At 39.2% G+C, this 19,862-nt stretch overlaps 1 protein-coding gene across 2 annotated transcripts in view; it reads left to right on the forward strand.

Moving 5' to 3' along the window:
* Positions 1–19,862, forward strand: part of SESN1 (sestrin 1) — a 57,027-nt gene that overhangs the window by 32,251 nt on the left and 4,914 nt on the right. The window contains exons 1-6 of one of the 2 annotated variants that reach the window (XM_060753142.2): positions 3,564–3,695; positions 11,657–11,722; positions 12,491–12,691; positions 13,735–13,917; positions 16,892–17,131; positions 18,508–18,655. In XM_060753142.2, the coding sequence (XP_060609125.2) occupies positions 3,597–3,695; positions 11,657–11,722; positions 12,491–12,691; positions 13,735–13,917; positions 16,892–17,131; positions 18,508–18,655 (937 nt within the window). In that variant the 5' untranslated portion in view covers positions 3,564–3,596. Of the gene's footprint in view, positions 1–3,563; positions 3,696–11,656; positions 11,723–12,490; positions 12,692–13,734; positions 13,918–16,891; positions 17,132–18,507; positions 18,656–19,862 lie in introns of those variants that run through there. The other variant, XM_060753141.2, reaches the window with a different exon arrangement.

Here is a 19,862-nt window from a genome sequence, read left to right on the forward strand (position 1 = left end):
ACACTTACTGAATAAAGTGCAACTTTAGTTCCTGTAACTTTCCTATATTCTTTCTTGAAATACGATTGAATTACTAATGCTAAGAAACACAAACTGAATCAGCACACAAGAGGAAACACTAAGCACCATGTTGTTTAACTTTAAACAATTTCGAGAGTTCTTGTATATGGGAATTTGGAAATGGTAGTAGCTTATGAGAATACATTTGGACAATAACTTTAAAATGAGTTATTGATCGAGGCTACAAACATTATGCCTCATGAATATGCATTTACCAAGCTGTTTCTCTATATATACTCAACAGTTTGTGGCTACACCATCTAAACAACAGAAAAAAAAAAGCTTTCCTGTTGTAAGAAAACTTCCCTGCCTGGTTACCTATAGACAGTACTCATTTATACAGGATAACCCAGGACAATTTGTTTGCAAAGGCCTCAAGTTCAATTTGTGGTTTCTCCAACTGGTATGATGGTTCCTGTCACCATTGTCCTGCCAACAACAGCCTCAGCCAGCATAGCCAGTTGTGAGGAATGCTGGGAGTTGCAATTCAGTATCTGGTGCAAGGGGGACAAGATTTTCACCTCTGCTTTATGCCAAAAGAATAAAACTTATCCAAAGCTTATAGAAGATGTGATGAAGTCAAGTGATGAGTAGACAAAAATAATGTATTGTACATATCACATTTATTTATTTATTTATTTGCTGCATTTCTGTACCGCTTTTCTCACACCCGGGGGAACTCAAAGCGGTGTCCAACATAATCGTGGCAAATTTCAATGCCAAAAATACATGTGAAATGAATTAAAACCATTAACCATATTAAAACATGAAACATAATCAGAATCTTTGATCTTTAAGATCACTTAGTCTTCAAGATCAGACTTTTTCCCAGAAAGGAAAGTAGTTCAGGTGCTCTGATTTACTAATATAAATTCTGAGTGTTTAGTGTTAGCAATCAGTAGCAGTCTGAAATAAAATGTGTACCTATTATCCTGACTTTTAAAATCAGATACATAGGATCCAATGCTGGATGCTGATGAAGGTTGCTAGTATTTTCTGTATGGAATTTTCTCGTATGCCAGAATTCATAACGAATTGTAGAACTTGGACTGATGCTGCCTTCAATTTGTTTACTAATTGGTCCACGAGTAACAACAATCAGATCTGTGTAAGGATGATGCTTAAATTCAGCAAGTCACTTTGGATGTTTCCAGATGAGGTCTTTATTCTGCATTTCCTCAGTTTTTGGTTTTGAATTTGGGGGGGGGGGAGGTCTAAGAGAAGTTACTTCCATTTGTAACTTCCCTGCATCTTTCTTATCACAGTGCTTTTTAGTTCCATGTCTGGATGCATCAAGGGAGGCTTGCTTACCTGTGTGCTGTCTGAATAAAAGGGCCATTTTCATTCTGCAACTCTTATTTTGAATCGAGACCATCATTTATTGTGTCGCAATCAAAAAATCCTGGATATGGGTGGAAACAGCAATTTTATACCTTTTCCTTCCTGGTGTCAAAGTACAACATGGTGCAGAAATGCTCTTACTCCATAGCAATGAGAAGATGGAAGCAGTAAATGATTTGGGCCCCAAACAAGCAAGCAATTGAAACTACAAAATGAAAAGCCCCCTGGCCTCCCCTCATCTCTGAAAATGTCCAACAGTTGTAAAAGCGGATGTGATTTTGGATCATAGGGCAAATGTATGTAGTGTCCCTTATCTGAAATGCTTGGGATGCAAAGTGTTTTAGCTTTTGGAATACCTGTATTTGTTGGAGATGGGGCCCAAATCTAAACATGAAATTAATTTATGTTTCATATGCATCTTATACAACTAGCCTGAGAGAAATTGTATATAATATTAATGATTTTGTGCATGAAACAAAGTTTGTGTCCATTGAACCCAAAAGCAAAGGTGTCACAATGCATGTAGACAGTTTTGGATTTTGTAGGACTTTTAAATCCTGAAATGGGGGAGGCTGAGCCTGTAGCAACTTGCTTCATGACCAACCCAACCTGCAGAAGCAAGATTATACAGGACAGGGCCTGGTTTCAAAACAACATCCCAAGTGCTTTTTGTCAGATCCTTTGTGCACACTCTTGATGTGCTTTAGAAACTGAGGGATGGCTGAGATAGTGACACCTTTGTCTCTGATGATTCAATGAACATGGATCTACTTTCATGCCCATAGTTATTGAAAATATTGTGCATAAATTTCCCTTCAGGCTATAAGGTGTATATGAAACATCAACAAATTTCGTGTTTAGACTTGGGTTCCATCTCCAAGGTATCTCATTATGTACTTATATGCAAATATATTCCAAAATCGAAAACACTTTTATGAGTCCCAAACATTTTGGACAAGGGATACTATACATCAGCGTTTCTCAACCTGGGGGTTGGGACCTCTGGGGGGGATTTTGAGGGGTGTCACGGGGTAGCCAAAGACCATCAGAAAACAGTATTTTCTGTTGGTCATGGGATTTCTGTGTGGGAGGTTTGGCCCAATTTTATCATTGGTGGCATTCAGAATGCTCTTTGATTGTAGATGAACTATACATCCCAGCAACTACAACTCCCAAATGTCAAGGTCTATCTTCCCCAAACTCCACCAAACTTCACACTTGGGCATATTCAGGATTTGTGCCAAGTTTGGTCCAGATCCATCATTGTTTGAGTCCACAGTGCTTTCTGGATGTAGTTGAACTACAACTCCAAAACTCAAGGTCAATGCCCACCAAATCTTTCCAGTATTTTCTGTTGGTCATGGGAGTTCTGTGTGCCAAGTTTGGTTCAATTCCATTGTTGCTGGAGTTCGGAATGCTCTTTGATTGTAGGTGAACTACAAATCCGAGCAACTACAACTCCCCAATGACAAAATCAATCCCCTCAACCCAAGCAGCATTCAATTTTGGGCATATTGGGTATTTGTGCCAAATTTGGTCCAGTGAATGAAAATACATCCTGCATATCAGATATTACACGACGATTCATAACAGTAGAGAAATTACAGTTATGAAGTAGCAACGAAAATATTTTTATGGTTGTGGGTCACCACAACATGAGGAACTGTGTTAAGGGATAGTGGCATTAAGGAAGTTGAGAACCAATGCTGTACTGTACATGCATTTGCCCTGTGATCCAAAATCACTTCATGTTCCATAAGGAATGGATCTTTCCAGAGATGAAGGTTCTTTATAACTAATAAGCTTCTATCATGACTTCTGATCCCATTGTATTTGAACAGGACTGTTCTGAATCCCGTCTCACCCCTGACTGCCTATGAGTAATAGTTAGTAATATGAGTAATTTAGTTGTGTCCTTGGTATGTGGGATAAGGAGTGGTGGCCCTTTAAGGGGAAGGGACTCTATTGGTGGGGGTCCTGCGGCTGACTTGGCGGCGCTGCTCTCGGGAGGCCCCAGGGACCGCCTCGCGCCCTCCAGTGGGCGTGCCCTGACTCCCGCTCGCCATTGGTCGGCGGCGGGCGAGGGGCGGGGCTCCGGGAGGCACCCAGGAGGCCGTGCAGCCCGGGGCGCTTGTTTGTTTCCGAGGCGCGGAGAGGAGAGGCGGGTCTCCTTCCTTCCTTCCCTCCCGGTGGGCATGAAGCTGGCGGGCGGCGCGGGGCTGAGCCGGGGCTACGGAGCCAGGAGGGCCCTTGGCTGCGGCAACAGCAACAGCCGCCGCGGTGGGAGCTTCGAGGTAAACAGGGGGAGAGCGGTGGAGGGGCCTGGGTCCGCCTGGCTGGCCTTGTTGATCTGCTGTTGATTCCATCAGTTCAACCCCAGTCTCCTCGTTTAGCCGGCAATAAAGGACGTCAGAGCCGAGGGACTCACTTCTGGCCAAACCGGGGCTTGAGCACCGGTTTTCATCCACGAAAGTTCATGCTCCCTTATAATCCGATCAAGGGGGTGGGGTGGTGGTAATAACAATAATAGAAATATTATCCTTACTCATATAACTAGTATTCATGCGACTTACTTTAAAAATTCTGCTCTAGGCTGTGCAGGGGATTCAGTAATCTGATGTTTTGCATAGATGCAGATGTATGTTCAGTAGTTATTGTTTTCTTCGGTTTTAGAGGATTCCTATATGCACACTTCATATGTATCCATTCCTTTATTGGATGTTATAGGTTTTGTAATGGCTTTTTTTTTGGGAGCCCCCGCTAAGCTAATGAACTTGCTGATCGAAAGGTTGGTGGTTTGAATCCAGGGAGCGGGGAGAGCCACCGTTGTTAGCCCCAGCTTCTACCAACTTAGCAGTTTGAAAACATGCAAATGTGAGTAGAGCAATAGGTACCGCTCTAGCAGGAATGTCACGGCGCTCCATGCTGTCATGCTGGCCACATGACCTTGAAGGTGTCTACTGACAACACTGGCTCTTTGGCTTAGAAATGGAGATGAGCACCACCACCACCACCCCCCCCCCCCGAGTCGGACTCAACTAGACTTAATGTCAAAGGGAAACCTTTACCTTTTATTGCTTTTAGTCAACTACAATGTGGAGCCCCCGTTGGTGCAATGGGTCAAACTCTTCTGTCAGCAGGACTGCTGACCAGGCCAGCAGTTCAAATCTGGGGAGATTGAGTTAAGCTCCCTCTGTCAGCTCAAGCTCCCCATGTGGGGACATGAGAGAAGCCTCCCACAGGATGGTAAAACATCCAGGCGTCCCCTGGGCAACATCCTTGCAGATGGCTAATTCTCTCACACCAGAAGCAACTTGTAGTTTTTCTCAAGTTGCTCCTGACATGAAAAAGAATCAACTACAGTACCTGATGGATTAATGATATTGCCAATTCTCCCTCTCCTATTTTTGTAGCAACAGGCAGCTCCTTTAACCGTTAACATCTTAAAGTGTCTCTTGTCACTTCAGCTTCTCAGCTACTTGCATTTAAACAGAGCTGAGAAAAGCATATTGCATTGAAAGGCTCAGCTTACTGTGAAAGTTCCTTTAGGATGTTGCTGGAGGCATTATGAAAGCACTTAGATTTACTTTTAAACCTGAACCTTCTGGTTTGCCATGTTGATGGTGCTTGAAGCTTTTGAAAACAATCAATCTATGCCGCAATACGCAGGTCTGGTCGGCTCAATAAACTGATGAGAAATTAAGACTTGCTACTGGATCACACTAGAGAATGAACCCACTTTAAATCCAGTTTCTGCTTCCTGCAGAATTCTGGGATTTGTAGTTTAGTGAGGCTGTTAAAAGCTCCTCCCTAAACAACAAACCCCAGAATTCTGCAGCAGGCAGAAACCGAATTATAAGTAGATTTATTCACTAGTGTGATAAGGTCCTTTAAAAGCTGCAGAAAAATCATTTCACGCAGGCTAAAGGGCAATGCAAGCTCAGCAAAAGACCCAGCACTTTTACCTTTAGAAGTTCTTTGGTGCATTTCAGGATTAGTGTCAAAGTACTTCAGTCCATTTGAATGTTCATTTTCTTTCAGGAACAAACTATTAAACCTGCTGTGTGGAAACACAGGGAAACAGGTTTTCCCTAAATATTGGAGGTGGGACCTGTTTGACAGTGGGAAGCTCATGAGCTGGTGTTCGCTGAAATTATAAACACAAAAGTTTATTAGTCAGGGATGCTGTGATTGCCTCCTGCATTTAGTAGGGGCGGGACTGGATGATCTCCCAAATCTAAATGCAAATTGTTATCATTCTGTAACCTGAATTTGGTGAGAGAACTACATGCCATATATTGCAGTGGTTGGTCTCATGTTTATTTCATACCCTGAAAACATTTAGTATGGTTTGTTCATAGATGGCACTGTTATTTCCCTGAAAGCTTTCTGCAGCTGTAAACAATTTGCTTTATCTTGGAACAATTCAAGTAGCTCTTGCACAAAGCTGACACTGTTTTTGCAATATGTGTGGGTTGGAGAAGTACAAAAAAGTTGTAATACAGGCATTTCAGGCACTAGAGATTGGATCTAACATCATCTCCCTTAAAATAAGCATTGTGTCTGGAGTTTCCTCAAAACTGCCTTTTCAGTAAGTGCTAGCTATGTATTATGGGAAGAACTGCAATATATCTGCTATGACAGTTAATACATTGGTGAAGAACTCAAATCTAGAACTTCATGCCATCCAAAAAAAATCAGCTTATTAAGAATGTTACATTTAAATGTTTTTGTCTCTTGCATATTTACCTATATAATAATGAAGTTTGGATATATCTCAGTGATCTTGGCGCTTTACTTATGCAGAGGTGAGAATATTTATAAAAATGTTTTGAGAACCAGACAGTATATTTAATACCCCTTAAATTATTAGAAATATATTGACAGTATATATTTTTTTAAAAATCTTGATTCTATGTTGAACATAGTTGCACATTTAAACTGCATATATAAGAGCTTCAAGTGCCTTCTGAGAATAAGTATTGCCAAAACTTAAATTTATGACAAGGATTTGGAAATCTGAAAATAATTTGAGCATCCTATATGAATCATGCTTGTGACTTTTAGAGGAACAGTTGTTGAAACAGTATATAAGGGAAGTATCTCAAAGTAAAGAGGCTCTCAGAGGTACAAGTGTTATTATTTCCAGCTGAAAATAAATTTAAAACCTGGAATAGGATCCCAATCATTATATAATTAGTATCAAGCATTAACAGTTTCATGGTTCGTGAGTTATTTACTTCCAGTAATATTGAGATTGGCTTACGAATTCCACCCTCACAACTAAATAATAAACCTTATATGGTTTTATACTGAAATGTGAGAACAACAGAGCTGGAGACATCTACTGTGATTAATTTCTTCATAGTGTATTGTATACAGATACATTTAGCCTTTCTTTTCGCCCTCTTAATATCTCATTAATTAATTTTATCAATTCTTTGAAAGTCAGCTTTGATGCTTATATAGAGCTTAGAGTGATAAGCTCTAAGAGTGTGGTCATAGATGAAATCTAGTGCTATTTGTATATTGACGAGGAAACAAAGCAAAATACCCAAGGAGCAAGGCTAGATTAAATATTAAAAACTTTTACAGCCCCTGAATGGTACAATAAAGAATATGGTCAGCTTTGCTTTTTCATATGCTTGAGTAGCAAAAATGCATCATTTTATAATTTATGGTATATACAGGATATGTTATGGTATATAACCAAAGCCTGTTTAGCCTGCTATTCTTTGGTCCCAGGGTCCTTTAAATTAAGAACACGTGAATGATTGTTAAATAAGCAAATTCTAGAAATGATTCATAGAGAAATTCTGTGGTCTGTGGACACTATGTTCTAGGTATTTTCAGATTATCTGTTGTTATCCGTGATTTCATAATCTGTTCTTATTTCTTATTCTTATTTCACCTGTCCTTAAAATTAAATATGTTTAGGTCTTCCAAATTCATGGAGAACAGTAGGTGTTCATTGAACAGTCAAACAATTATATCTGTGATATCTTGAGAGTTAGAGAAGGATATGTTTAGCAAATGGGCTATGTGTGTACTGCACAGAAAATATTACTGTTGTGTCCCTGTACTGTTACATCAGGTAACTATAGGGAATCTCAAGTAGTCAGTGACAAGAATCTCAATTTATGACAGGATTTAGCTTTAAGGGAAAATAAGAGGTGTATAGAGACCACCTCATTTAGAACATCAGTGTTAAAAACAGTATCTCAGCCTATCAGTTTGATATTTTTAAGTATGAGAAGGAGGTCTAGGGGTTTTGAAGAGCATCTGGGAGGTCCCATGGACCACACTTGGGGGCTCAAGGGCTGCAGTGGCCTGCAGGCAATTTGCCCACCCCTAGTGAAGGCCGTGAAACAAATCTTGTAGCTTAGGACATCTTTCAGTTTACAATTACCTATTAGCAACCACCAAAAAAGCTCAATGGGACAGTTGGACTCCACTTGACTGAACTGGTAAGTCAACTATGATATTCATAACAAATGAAAGCAACATGGGTGTGAGAGGGGGCACAGTTTGATTTATTGCTTGGTGGTAACCTGTCCCCCAAGAAATTTTGGGGCTAAATTAGGTGACATTGTTTGATCTGGACTTTGTGAACATGACATTCAAGTGCCAGTAATCTGAAGCTTAGGGTTTTTTCTCCATCTCCTAGCCACATAGAGAACTTTCAAGGAAAATAACAAGTCTAAATGTGAACATTTCAAATTACACCAAGGCATCTAAGTGGAAAGATTTGCAACCCTAGTTTGAGAGGTGGTGGGAAATGGAATGAAGAGGGAAATTTGAGTGGTAGAGACAGAGTGGTCTCTACCACTCAATTTGAGTGGCACTATTTGTCATCTGTGTACAAATAGTACTGAAAATCATGGAAATTGAAAGGCACTTTGTAAAGAAAACCAAAATAAAGACTGAAGAAGATTTAAAATGTTTATAAATACATTTTGGCAGGAGATATGAGTTGAGACATGGAACTCAAGCATACAGAGAATCTCTAAGTTTACTTTGGTGCTTCGGCATCTGTGAGAGTTTATTTTTGTATATACAGTCTTAGGTGATCCCTCGTTGTCTGAGTATGATGGCCTTCCTTCCAGGTTCTAGGAAGATGCCTGCGTGTGAATTTTTTTAAATGCGTGGAAGTCGGTGCACAGCCAATCAACACACAGTCTTTACAGAAGAGTCCCAACCAGTGGCATAGTTAACGCGACGATAGTGGCTTCTCAATCTGTTGCAGCATTTTGCTTTCACAGCCGTTGTAATATGTACCATATTATTTTCCGCTTGATCCTCCGTTGAGGTCTTTGGATTGTGCTCAGTTTGGAACCACCCCTGTGGCCCCCCTTGGGAGTGCATGACTCTGGTAGTTACGGCCACAGGTTCATTGGAACACGCAAACCCCCTCACCATGACAAGGTGACAATTCATCAAGGTACATGGTGACATATGATCAGAATAGGGAAACTGAGGTAGTTGATCCTCCAAAATGTTTCTTATCTCATGCTACCCAGACACTGATTTATTCTATACTTCTCATGTTTTTTCTAGATATTTTGTTCAATGTGGGAGAGGATATATATTAGACAAACAGGCACTGTATTAAAACATCAAAAGGTACAAGACCACCAACACTATGCTTCAAAATTGCCAAAAAGTAGAATACATGTATATATTGCCTATAACCAGAGGAAGTACCAGGATTCTGGGTTTCTGTACAGTAATCAGGAGAGCAATGTTACTATTGTTTTCTGCTTAGAGAAGGGAATCTTCTAGCATGGATGTTTGCCACCTCTCCCCCAACTCAATTGATATAATATCAATTGTTTACTCTCCTGGTTTTTCCACTGTGCCCCTTTCTCCAAGTTTATCTGGTTGCTGGTGTATTTTTCATTTGAGAATTGCAGGCTGGTTGTCACTGAAGATCTTGATGCCCAGATGCTGATGGGTGTGGAGAAACAGCTTGACTGCCATACAAAGAATGCTGCTAACAATGTTGGAGAGGGTGATAGAAATAGGTGGTGAATTAGGAAGGGCATTTGGACCTTGGTAGCTGCCCAGATATACCAGCCGCCTATAGTGTATTCTCTGTTCTTGGTGTGTACAATAATGCTGCATCATGCAGCACATAATGGGAATAGCTGCAGAAATTGGGTAGATGTCTGTGGCTTTCCCAGTTCTCTAGGAGAAATCTTAACTAGGTAGTAGAAATTTGAGAACCATTACCCACTTGCCATTAAACTGTCATGATACAGCCACAACCACCTTCCCAACCTTCCCTCAAAATTGGCCCCAGATCAGAATAATGATAGTCATATAAGGATAACATTTGATGCAGACATGGTTTTATCTTATTTTTGTTGGCATTATAGTCTTAATAGCTGAACAAGTAGTCAAACCCAAAGGTTTTCGAATTTAATGTAAAAATAGAGTATTGAATCCTAACCAGTTGTTTTTTTTTAAAAAAAAAAACTTAAGAAAACTACCTACATTTTAATACTACAATTCTTGGTTTAGTTTGTACTGGGATCAGCTTTTTGCAATATAATCATGGAGATCTTTTAAAACTGTAAGTTGCTTATTTGCCTGGGTAGACAAAGTTTTTCTAGCAATCCTGAAGCATGTTACTCGGGAATAAATCCACTTAAATTGGCATAAAACTATTTCAGGGCACATACAAAGAATTATAGTTTTACACCAAGTGCTACCATGTTATACTCCTCAGATATGGCTCTTAAATTTACAGGCTTTGCTGAAAGATTGCTTTGCCTTGCTATTTTCTTTTTTATTATTACAAAAACACACAACAGGCCTCTACATTACCTGTGTATTGAAGATTTGCATTAGAACAACACTGGCAGAATGTTTTTGCACTTGTGCATAAAATTCTGTTCTGCAATCGGAAATTATAAATACACCCTAAAAAGATTTGATTTCTCCTGTTGACCTTGATACTACTACTAGTTCTGACAATTGTCATTTTAAAGAAATATGTCTTCTTTAATCTATTCCATCTAATTAGATAAAATCAGAAACTTTTCCCAACTAGTGAGCTTAAAACTATATTAAAAATAATTTCCCATATAACTGGCTTTTCTTGGTAAATGGGTTTATGGGCTGGGGGCACCCTCAAGATAGCTCCACGTTTCCCCCCAAATCTTTTGCAAACTTTATTACTGCAGTATCGGGCTGGTTATCTCTCAAAGGAAAAATTTGCCTCGGGTCTTCAGTTGCTGATCTCTGCTAGAGCCTGCTCCCTGATACATAAAGATGTTTGCAGACCTTAACAAACTATTCTTTTCCCTGATGTGTGTCATCACCCCATCCCAAATATAACTTGAGAAATGGCTGGCCCTAATTGTCTTGTTTTTCCTAGAAAAATAAACTCTGAGGGTGGTGGGTGGATAGAAGAAACAATAAAAGTAGTTACTTAATTCTGCCATCACACATTACAAAATAATTGAATCATCTTGTGTTTTTTATGGTGGATTCTTAATGCTTACATACGGCCTAGAGCTGTGACTTGGCTCTGGTTCATACTGTATGTGTATACAGGTGGGGTTTTATGGCATTCCTTGCAAAGTTATATAGTGAGTTCACCAATTTTGTTCACATACTGTGGTTCTCCCACCCCGATTTCCACTATCAACGGCCTGTAGCATTTTAGTTGTGCATTGAAACATGTCAATTATTTAAGTGAAAGCTTTGTGGTCAACGGTGGCTCAAGCTGGTTCTAAATTTATCTGACAAATTATTTACTTGTTCTTTGTCATTTAAAAATTGCCAGCCTTAGAAGTGTTTTGCATGTACTTTTGTGGTTAAAGTGTCCCACTCCCTTCGCCCCCTCAAACCTTCGATAAGATTACAGCTCTGTTGCTTCCTGAAAGATACTGAGAGATTTCATGCTTGTGGTTTGCGGATGTGCAGATGTACTTCAAAAGCCTGCAGTATCGCTGACATAACTCTGCTAGCAGCTGTGTACTGAACTCCTTGTTCTGGACACTTTGCCAAGTCCTTTATGCAAAACTGGGTTTCAGTGAACCAGGTCTCATTGTTTTTAATGGCAGCAGTATGGTTATACTGTAAACAAGTGTGGCTTGTTATGAAGCAGGGAGAGAAAATTGCTAGACTGCACTTTGGAAACAAGGACAGTTCTGTTTGTTTCAATGGTGAATTCTTCTTTTCCCTCTGAAACCACAGCTGAAATGTTTATAGATAAAAGTTCAGATAATGTTATTTTCTTTTCTAGGAACTTGGCATTAGAATCCCTAGACCACTGGGGCAAGGACCAAGCAGATTCATCCCAGAAATGGAGGTGTGTGGAGATACTTGTTTTGCTAGTACATATTATTGGCTGGGGTTGGGTGGAAAATATTCAAAATCTCATTTTGGCTGAAGAAAGATGTTGATTTACAAAGTGTCACACACCATGATGTGCTCAGCAAAGCATAGTGACTTTGGTAATGAATTAGAAAACAATAAAGTTTATGTGAAATGTAATGGAACATTTTCTGTTAGAGTGTGTATATAAAATGTTTACATATCAGCTGTTTAAAATATGGGTTGACATGTTCCTACATTGTAGATACACATACAATTAATTAAGCAGCATCCCTTTACTTCAAAGAGAATAGATGGGACAAGTGAGCTTTTGAGCAATCTGCCATCACCTGTTGGCTTAGGCAAGATTTTGGTGATTATAAGAGACTTTCTTTAGGGAATATTCTCACAATATTAGTCCTAGTCCAACCAGCTATCTAAATAGCTCATAGCCTTTTGTGGGCTGCAGCAACATTTTAATAAACTGCTGCACTGCCTTTCACTAAATGTTCCTTATATATTTATTTCACTTTAATTCTGTTTTAAAGGCTGACACTCCAGTAGGAACACATTTGCTGTACTTAAGAAAGCACTACAACTGTATACACTTATGAGTAGCAGCCATTTTTTCCGTCTTCCCAAGTCCATGTAGAAAACTTAAGGATTAATTTGAGATTATTAGCTATTATCAAATATGCAAGATGATTTTCATGTCTTTACTGCTTAGAGAATACTGTTACTCTTCTCTTTCAAATTCAAACAGATTCTCCAAATGAGCGCTGAAGATCCCCAAATGCATGCTCTGTTCGCAGAGTCTTTCACAACTTTAGGGCATTTGGACAACATTACCTTGATCATGGTTTTCCATCCTCAATATCTGGAGAGCTTTCTGAAAACCCAGCATTATCTGTTGCAGATGGATGGTCCGCTGCCTCTTCACTATCGACACTACATAGGTATCATGGTATGTTGAACTATAGAACAGGAGGTAGCACAGGAGGTATTATTAGTTTTACACTTTTCAGGTTTTGCCAGGTAATTACTATGACTGCTATTAGGAAAAAAATAAAGTTACATAGTTTCTTAACATGTAGTATAGCAGGCAGGTTAAGGTTGGAGCTTTGGCCAAAATCTGGAGGGCATTATGTTGGGAAAGGCTGTCCTAGATTGGATACACACACATACAGAGCTATTGGCATACTTTAGAAAATAACAGTATGACAATTTCAGATATTTGCCCAAACAAATAGCATATTTAAAAATAAATCACAGAACTGAAGTCTGTCATCAGTGCATCTGCAATGGATTCAGACCATTTGGGGAAGTGCACCACAAGGAGAGGTTCACCCTCCCCCAAACACTGCCATTCCTATATGCTTCTAAGCAAAATATAAAAATGAGACCAAATTATGAATCCCGGGGTAATTTATATATGTTGTTTGTGCCCCCAAAGTGCTGTATCTGGATGTTCCATTGGCTTTGTTACAGCTTTCCAGACCAAACAACAACAGATTTTCCATCCAGTGTGTATTATAATGTTTCTTCTCACTGAATTCTGATTTGTCTCTCCACCTACAAACCAGGAAAGTAATCTATGGCTGGTTATTTTACAGTTCTATTACTCTAACTTGGCAGGGGAAAAACAAATTGGAGTGGTGAATTATGCTGAATTGAAGCCTCATAATAAACTCTGAATAGAAGATTAGTTTAGCTACTCCCATTTGCTTCAAGAGTAATTGGGAAGCATGCATCTCGTAAAGAACAGCAAGCAAAATTCTTCGATTATTGTGAATCTAAACCAGATCATTGTGTTGTGTCATAGTAACCATTGAATTTTGAATAGAAACCTTTATTTATAATTGTAGAAGATAATGTGTCCATGCATACTTTTTCTATTCCTGAGCACAGTGTGTGCTTGTATTTGTCATTTTGGTCAAGGAGTTTCACTGCAGGAGATTGCTTTATATTCGAGTGTACTTAAATGTGTGGTGTTGCTTTCTTGCCCAGGCTGCAGCTAGGCATCAGTGCTCCTACTTGGTCAACCTCCATGTCAATTACTTTCTGAATGTTGGTGGGGATCCTAAGTGGCTGAATGGTCTAGAGAATGCACCTCAAAAGCTACAGAATTTGGGTGAATTGAATAAAATCCTGGCGCACAGACCATGGCTTATTACCAAAGAACATATCGAGGTAAATATATACAGTATTGTATTACAGTACTTAAAAATCTTTGGGTTTGAGTTCTTTGATAATCCAATGCCTTTCCATCTGTAAATTTAAGGAGTCATTTTTATACCATAGCAGTGTAAGTATTAGGATTGGATAGGTTCATTCGGAAGAGCCTGAAAGTAATAAAAAAAACTTAGGAATTTTGACTTTCGAAGCAATTTTGAACTATGTAGGAAAGCGGGGGAGGGGGGATCCAAATTTGAACTACTTACCTTTTTTCGGGAATATTCCATAATGTTTGGATGTCTCCCAGGGTTATGCACGGGAGGGATAAGGTGGGCATGGCTAAGCACAGCCATTGTTGTAGTTTGTGAAGTCCAGGCCCCCAATGCAAAAGGCTTTGCTACATTTCCCACACTGCCCTGCTGCTCATTAGCCAAAATGGCTGAAGGACCCCTACAGCTGTCTGTAGCAATCTTAATCTAAATATACAATAAACTGATTGGATCTACTAAGGTGTCTGAAGAGGGCAGCAAAGCAATAAGCAACTTTTGCAAAGCCAAGAGAACTTAGACTGCTTAAAAATGAATCATTTCACTTTGGCCTAATTGCCATGAATAAGCACTGGGGTAGCCAGCCACAGCCAGCCAGCTCTTTACGTAGGTAAGTAAGTAATGATAAAATAAAATGATTGATTGCATCTGCAAATAGGAATAAACAGATGGGTGTGTCTTGAGGGTCCCCTCCAACTCAGTAGAGGAAGCAAATGGATGTCAGGAGAGTTGGATGGTACCTTTCTGTCCAGAAGATGGGTGTCAGTCTAGATGTCCCTTGATGGGGTCTGTACTATGATTTCTGTTCTCCACCAACTTAACACACACAAACAATGTTTCTGGAGAAGATCAACTACTTTCAAAGTAAAGACTACCCAATGAAACAGGAAATAACACTTTCAAACCAGGAACAGATTTTCTTTATTATTAAATATGTTTTTTATTAAAACTTTGAAAATTTGCCAAAAATCCATGGATAAGTCAAAGGTTATGAAATTTGGTGAGCTAACAGTGGACCATATGTTCTACCACTATAGCAAGTTTCATCAGGATTGGTCTAAAAATGAGGGAGGGAGAGTCCCCTGAAGTTTCCATGGTGCCAGTGCTGCCATTAACGAAGTGATTCGGAAGTTTCAGAAAGTTTTGAATTTAAAAAAAAAAATCGGAAGTGACTTTAGCATTGAACCACCAGCGCCCCCTACATCCGAAACAAGTTTTGAACAATTTATTTTTAATCAACCAAGCCTAGTTAAGTATGCTAGCTTGGGCAGTAGTAGAAGAGGGAAAAGGCTGGAGGCACAGAGGCCATAAAAAATAAGTCACTGCAGAAATAGATTGGTTGGAGCTTCCCCAGTACATGATCCTGTAACATCTGCTGGCACACACAGCATTGTAACCTGAATGTACATTCATGTTGTGTCATAAGATGCTAGAACATTTCAGACATCTTCATAGAAACACAAATGATTCTTATTGGAAAATGCTGATCACTACTGGAATACCCTTTTTGTTGAGCATGGCGCATAGTGTTAGGTTAATAATTTGTAGATCTCAGTGGACAAATTTATGAAACAATGATTCATGCCCTTGGCATGTAGTGTCTTGATGCTGATATTGTTCACTCTGCTTCCAAAATACATAAAACTGTCCCTTTCTCAACTGTTGAATTAAACATCTGGTTTGTCTTCCATTTGTCAAAGCAAAAGCTTTTAAAACTCATGTGTTTGCTTTGTTTTTTTTATTCGGGTTAATGATACCAAACTTTAAAAAGACCCAAGTCAGCTCTATCTGCATTGCCAGAGCTATGCCTTCTTGAATGCCTTTTCCCCATTGCCTTCCTGGCATACTATTGTATATATGACTAATTTGTCTCTGGATATTTCACTTTAAATGTGTTCAAGTTAATTAGAACTCATTGCTGCAAAGGCCTCTGCTTAGTGTTTAGGACACTTGGTTGCTGACAACTACTATTTGGTTTTGTTTCTAAATGATGTAAACCCACCGCCACCCCCCGGACCTTTAAAAGAAGGTGAACTATAAAATATGTAATTCCTTAAACTCTCCTGTTTAAGGAGCTCCACTGGCTGCCATTTATTTTCCGAGCCCAATTCAAGGTGCAGGTGCTTACCTACAAAGCCCTGAACGGTTTGGGACCACCCTACCTGCGTGACCGCATCGCCGTCTACGAACCCACACGTTCTCTTCGGTCATCTGGAGAGGCCCTGCTCGTGATCCCGCCTGCGTTGCAAGCACGCTTGGTGGGGACGTGAGACAGGGCCTTTTCTGTGGTCCCCCCCCCGACTTTGGAATGCCCTCCCAAAAGATCTTAGACAGGCCCCCACGTTGGCAGTCTTCAGAAAGAATTTGAAAACCTAGCTGTTCCGATGTGCCTTCTCAGATTAGGAACCCCAATACCAAGTCCTAGAAGCACTTTAGCAGAACCAAGATCATTGCACGCCACACATTGCACTTACCTTATAATCCTACACTCCTTCCGCCACTTCAGCACTTTTAATCCTGTACCCACTACTCTGGCCAGCCCAGTTTTAAAGTGTCCTGATGTATTGTTATTGTTTGTTGTTTACTTGGCTTAACTGTTTTTAATTTGCTTTGATATTGTTTTGTTGTATTGTGTTTGAGGCTCCGGCCAGTGTAAGCCGCATCGAATCCTTTGGGAGATGCTAGCGGGGTACAAATAAAATAATAATAATAATAATAATAATAATAATAATAATAATAATATAGTAGCCAAATGATGCAGAACTACAAAGTATTCTTCATTTTAGTGGGTTCTAAAAGGAAGTATTAATTAGAATGCATTTCAGAAGGCTAGTCTCTTGCTGGGAAATCTCTTGATAAAATAATCAAATGTGTGAGATTACTTTAAGCAAAGCAACATTTCTAATGGAATTTTTAAATCTTGAATTTTTTCCTCCCTGAAGCATCTTCTGAAGACTGACGAACATAGCTGGTCATTAGCAGAGCTGATCCATGCTGTGGTTCTCCTTACACACTATCATTCACTCGCCTCTTTCACCTTTGGTTGTGGGATCAATCCAGAAATTCATTGTGACGGTGGCCACACATTCAGGCCTCCTTCTGTCAGTGATTATTGCATTTGTGACATTACAAATGGAAACCATGGTGCATATGAGGCACAGGGTCCAGCTGCAAATTGTACAGTAAGTATTTAATATGTCTTTACATGTTTATCTTTCTCAACATTGGAATATATTTTCACAATTGTAGAGCATTGGTGGTTGTTTGCTTTTTTGCTCACTTTGTTTACATTGTATTTTTCAAAACCATGCACAGATGAGTGGTTTTGAAAAATACAATGTAAACAAAGGCAAACAATTCATGCATCATTTTTTGCATATACAATAATGATGATCATTGGAGAACAAGCTGAATCTGAAATATATTTGCTATGTGAGCTACCAACGGAAACTGCCATCTAGGGTTGTAGAGTATACTGTTTGAGAGGCAGAGGCCGCTACAATATATACTTAGATTATATTGTGTTTAATTAATGTTACTTAAAATATGTTTAGTCTATAACCAGGAAAGGTAAGTGAGACTGCATAAAGCATGTGTTCCTGATATTTTTTTTATACCAGGCTGCAGGCTCAGATGAATGAGTCACATAGCAAGAAAACGTATGGGTTTTTTGGTAAGCCAACTTTAAATGTGTTTGGTTTTTGTTAGCAATGTTTGGAGTACGTTTCAAAGCATGCATTTCTTTAAAACTTACTGATTTTGGCAGTTATTCTGAAGACAGGATTTAAAGGGTTACATTTTTTGAAGAGTTGTCAAGGTATTCAGGAGTATTTACGATTAAGTACTCTAAAATTTCCATAGACAGTAGGAAAACAGTAGGTTTGTAGAAAGGTATAGCAGACATTAAGGAATGTGCATGTGTGAGCTGACACATGTGCATTCCTATGTCTTAATGTAAAGCATGTATCGCCTGGAAGTATATTATTTTATATCATTTTACTTGGGTCTGACTGCATCTTGTGCACCAAAAATGAGGAAATTTGAGTTGGAAAAGGTAATTGAATGCATGTCTAAGGCTATCCGAGAAATGTTAAACTCTATAAAGCAAGGATATATAAAATGAAGAAAATACAGGCAGCTCAGTACTGTACCCTTAATTTTGCACTATATCATGACAGCTAAAAAGTCAAGGAAAAATTCTGCAATTTTGAAGCTTCCCAATATCAATGAAACAGGCAGCAATTCCATATATTTTGTATATAGTATTGCAAGAAATTACTCTGTTTAAATCTTAACCATCTTAATCATCTCTGAACCTTGTAACAGTTTATGAAACTAGCAATGGAAACCTTGCCACTTTCAGTCTTCATAGTAAAGGCCACTAAGGCGGAAACACTTTAAATTTGTATTTTGATTTTGGTTTGAGATTCACTTAGCCTTATGGCTTATCTTTATTCTGCACTTTTTTTGTTGAATACGATAATATGAGCAGTAAAGCAAAGATGGAGCGGCACCCCAATGTTTGTCCAGTGCTTTAGAATGTTGTTTATCTTTTGAGACCACAGAACCTTTGTGTGAAGTAGAAGCACTGATGGAAAAAATGAAGCAACTGCAGGAATCCAGAGATGAAGCTAAAGCCAGTCAAGAAGAAAAGGCCACTCGGTTCGAGAAGGAGAAGAGGGAAAGCATGTTGGTGGGTTGCTCAGGTCAGGACATACTCAAAGTTTACTTATATGAAAAACACACATGTATCTCTTGCTTTGTCATCGCATTACTGATTTAATCAACCCCAACTGGAAATACTTTTCTATGATTAAATGTTACCTATTAAATGAAATTTTCCAAGGCCAATAATTTCCTGTAAACTCTTAAGTCTCCTTCAGAATTGAAAAACTGAATTAAAAGTGTGTTCGGTGCTTGGTGATGTATAAATGGCCTTATAAAAGCAAAACGTGCAACCAGTTCCTCCTTTAAATAGTCCTGGTCTCACCACTGTCATCTAAAAATAATAGTAGAAAAAGAAAAGGCTTTGGTTCCCCCCTCCCTCGCCAGCAGAGTTGCAACCTAAAGTAAACAGGCTGATTGTCTGTTTGATAGTGTTGTTTATCTGTGAGTGATACAGGGGTTTTTGGGGGGTGGGGTGGGTTGTTTTTTTTTGGGGGGGGGTTTGCAGAATATGCTTCTTTTCTATTCTGTTCTCACTTATACTAGGGGAAAAAACTACAGGTGAAATGTACCCTTGGATCTATACCTGTCACTCTCATATGAGGCAGGGATTTTTTGGTCCCTCGTGAGGTTACTCTGTTAGTTTGGGCTGCAGATCTGACAACCTTGTTGCTGTATCTATCCGATTTGCTCTCAAACCAGCATACAGATGTGACTACGTTAAGAATTGTTTTCCCATAGCACATCTATATAATTAGACGAAATAGTGCTTGATACTATTGTTCCCTCATCCCCGGCGATTGTTCTGTCTTTAATCCTATCTTAAATTCTGTTTATACCTCTTATCTTAAAGTAAAATGTTATCTTATAGTGAATACTAGATGGAGCACATCGCTGTTATTTGATAGCGTTTTCTACAGATTGTGGAACAATAATTCTTAACTCTTAGAAGGTTTTAAGATTCTTTTGTTTGAACAGGTCAGTGTCATGTAAAGAACAGATGGGTTTATTTCCTTTCAGCATGCAAGGCCTTGTGCACTAGAACTGTGGCAGGCAATCTGTGGGCCTGATTAATACCTCCAGAATGATGATGTTCATTTCTAGACTTTGTGATGAGAGCTTAAAATATATAGCAAAGATGCTATTACCAGAAATAAGGGTGGGCACAATTTACCAGTGATCCTCTAGCGCCCTTTTCTCATATTTTGAGATTACTTTGTAAAGCATGATATGCCTACCTGTTTGCTT

Source organism: Anolis sagrei, chromosome 1 (genome assembly GCF_037176765.1).
Source record: "Anolis sagrei isolate rAnoSag1 chromosome 1, rAnoSag1.mat, whole genome shotgun sequence".
NCBI lineage: Eukaryota > Metazoa > Chordata > Lepidosauria > Squamata > Dactyloidae > Anolis > Anolis sagrei.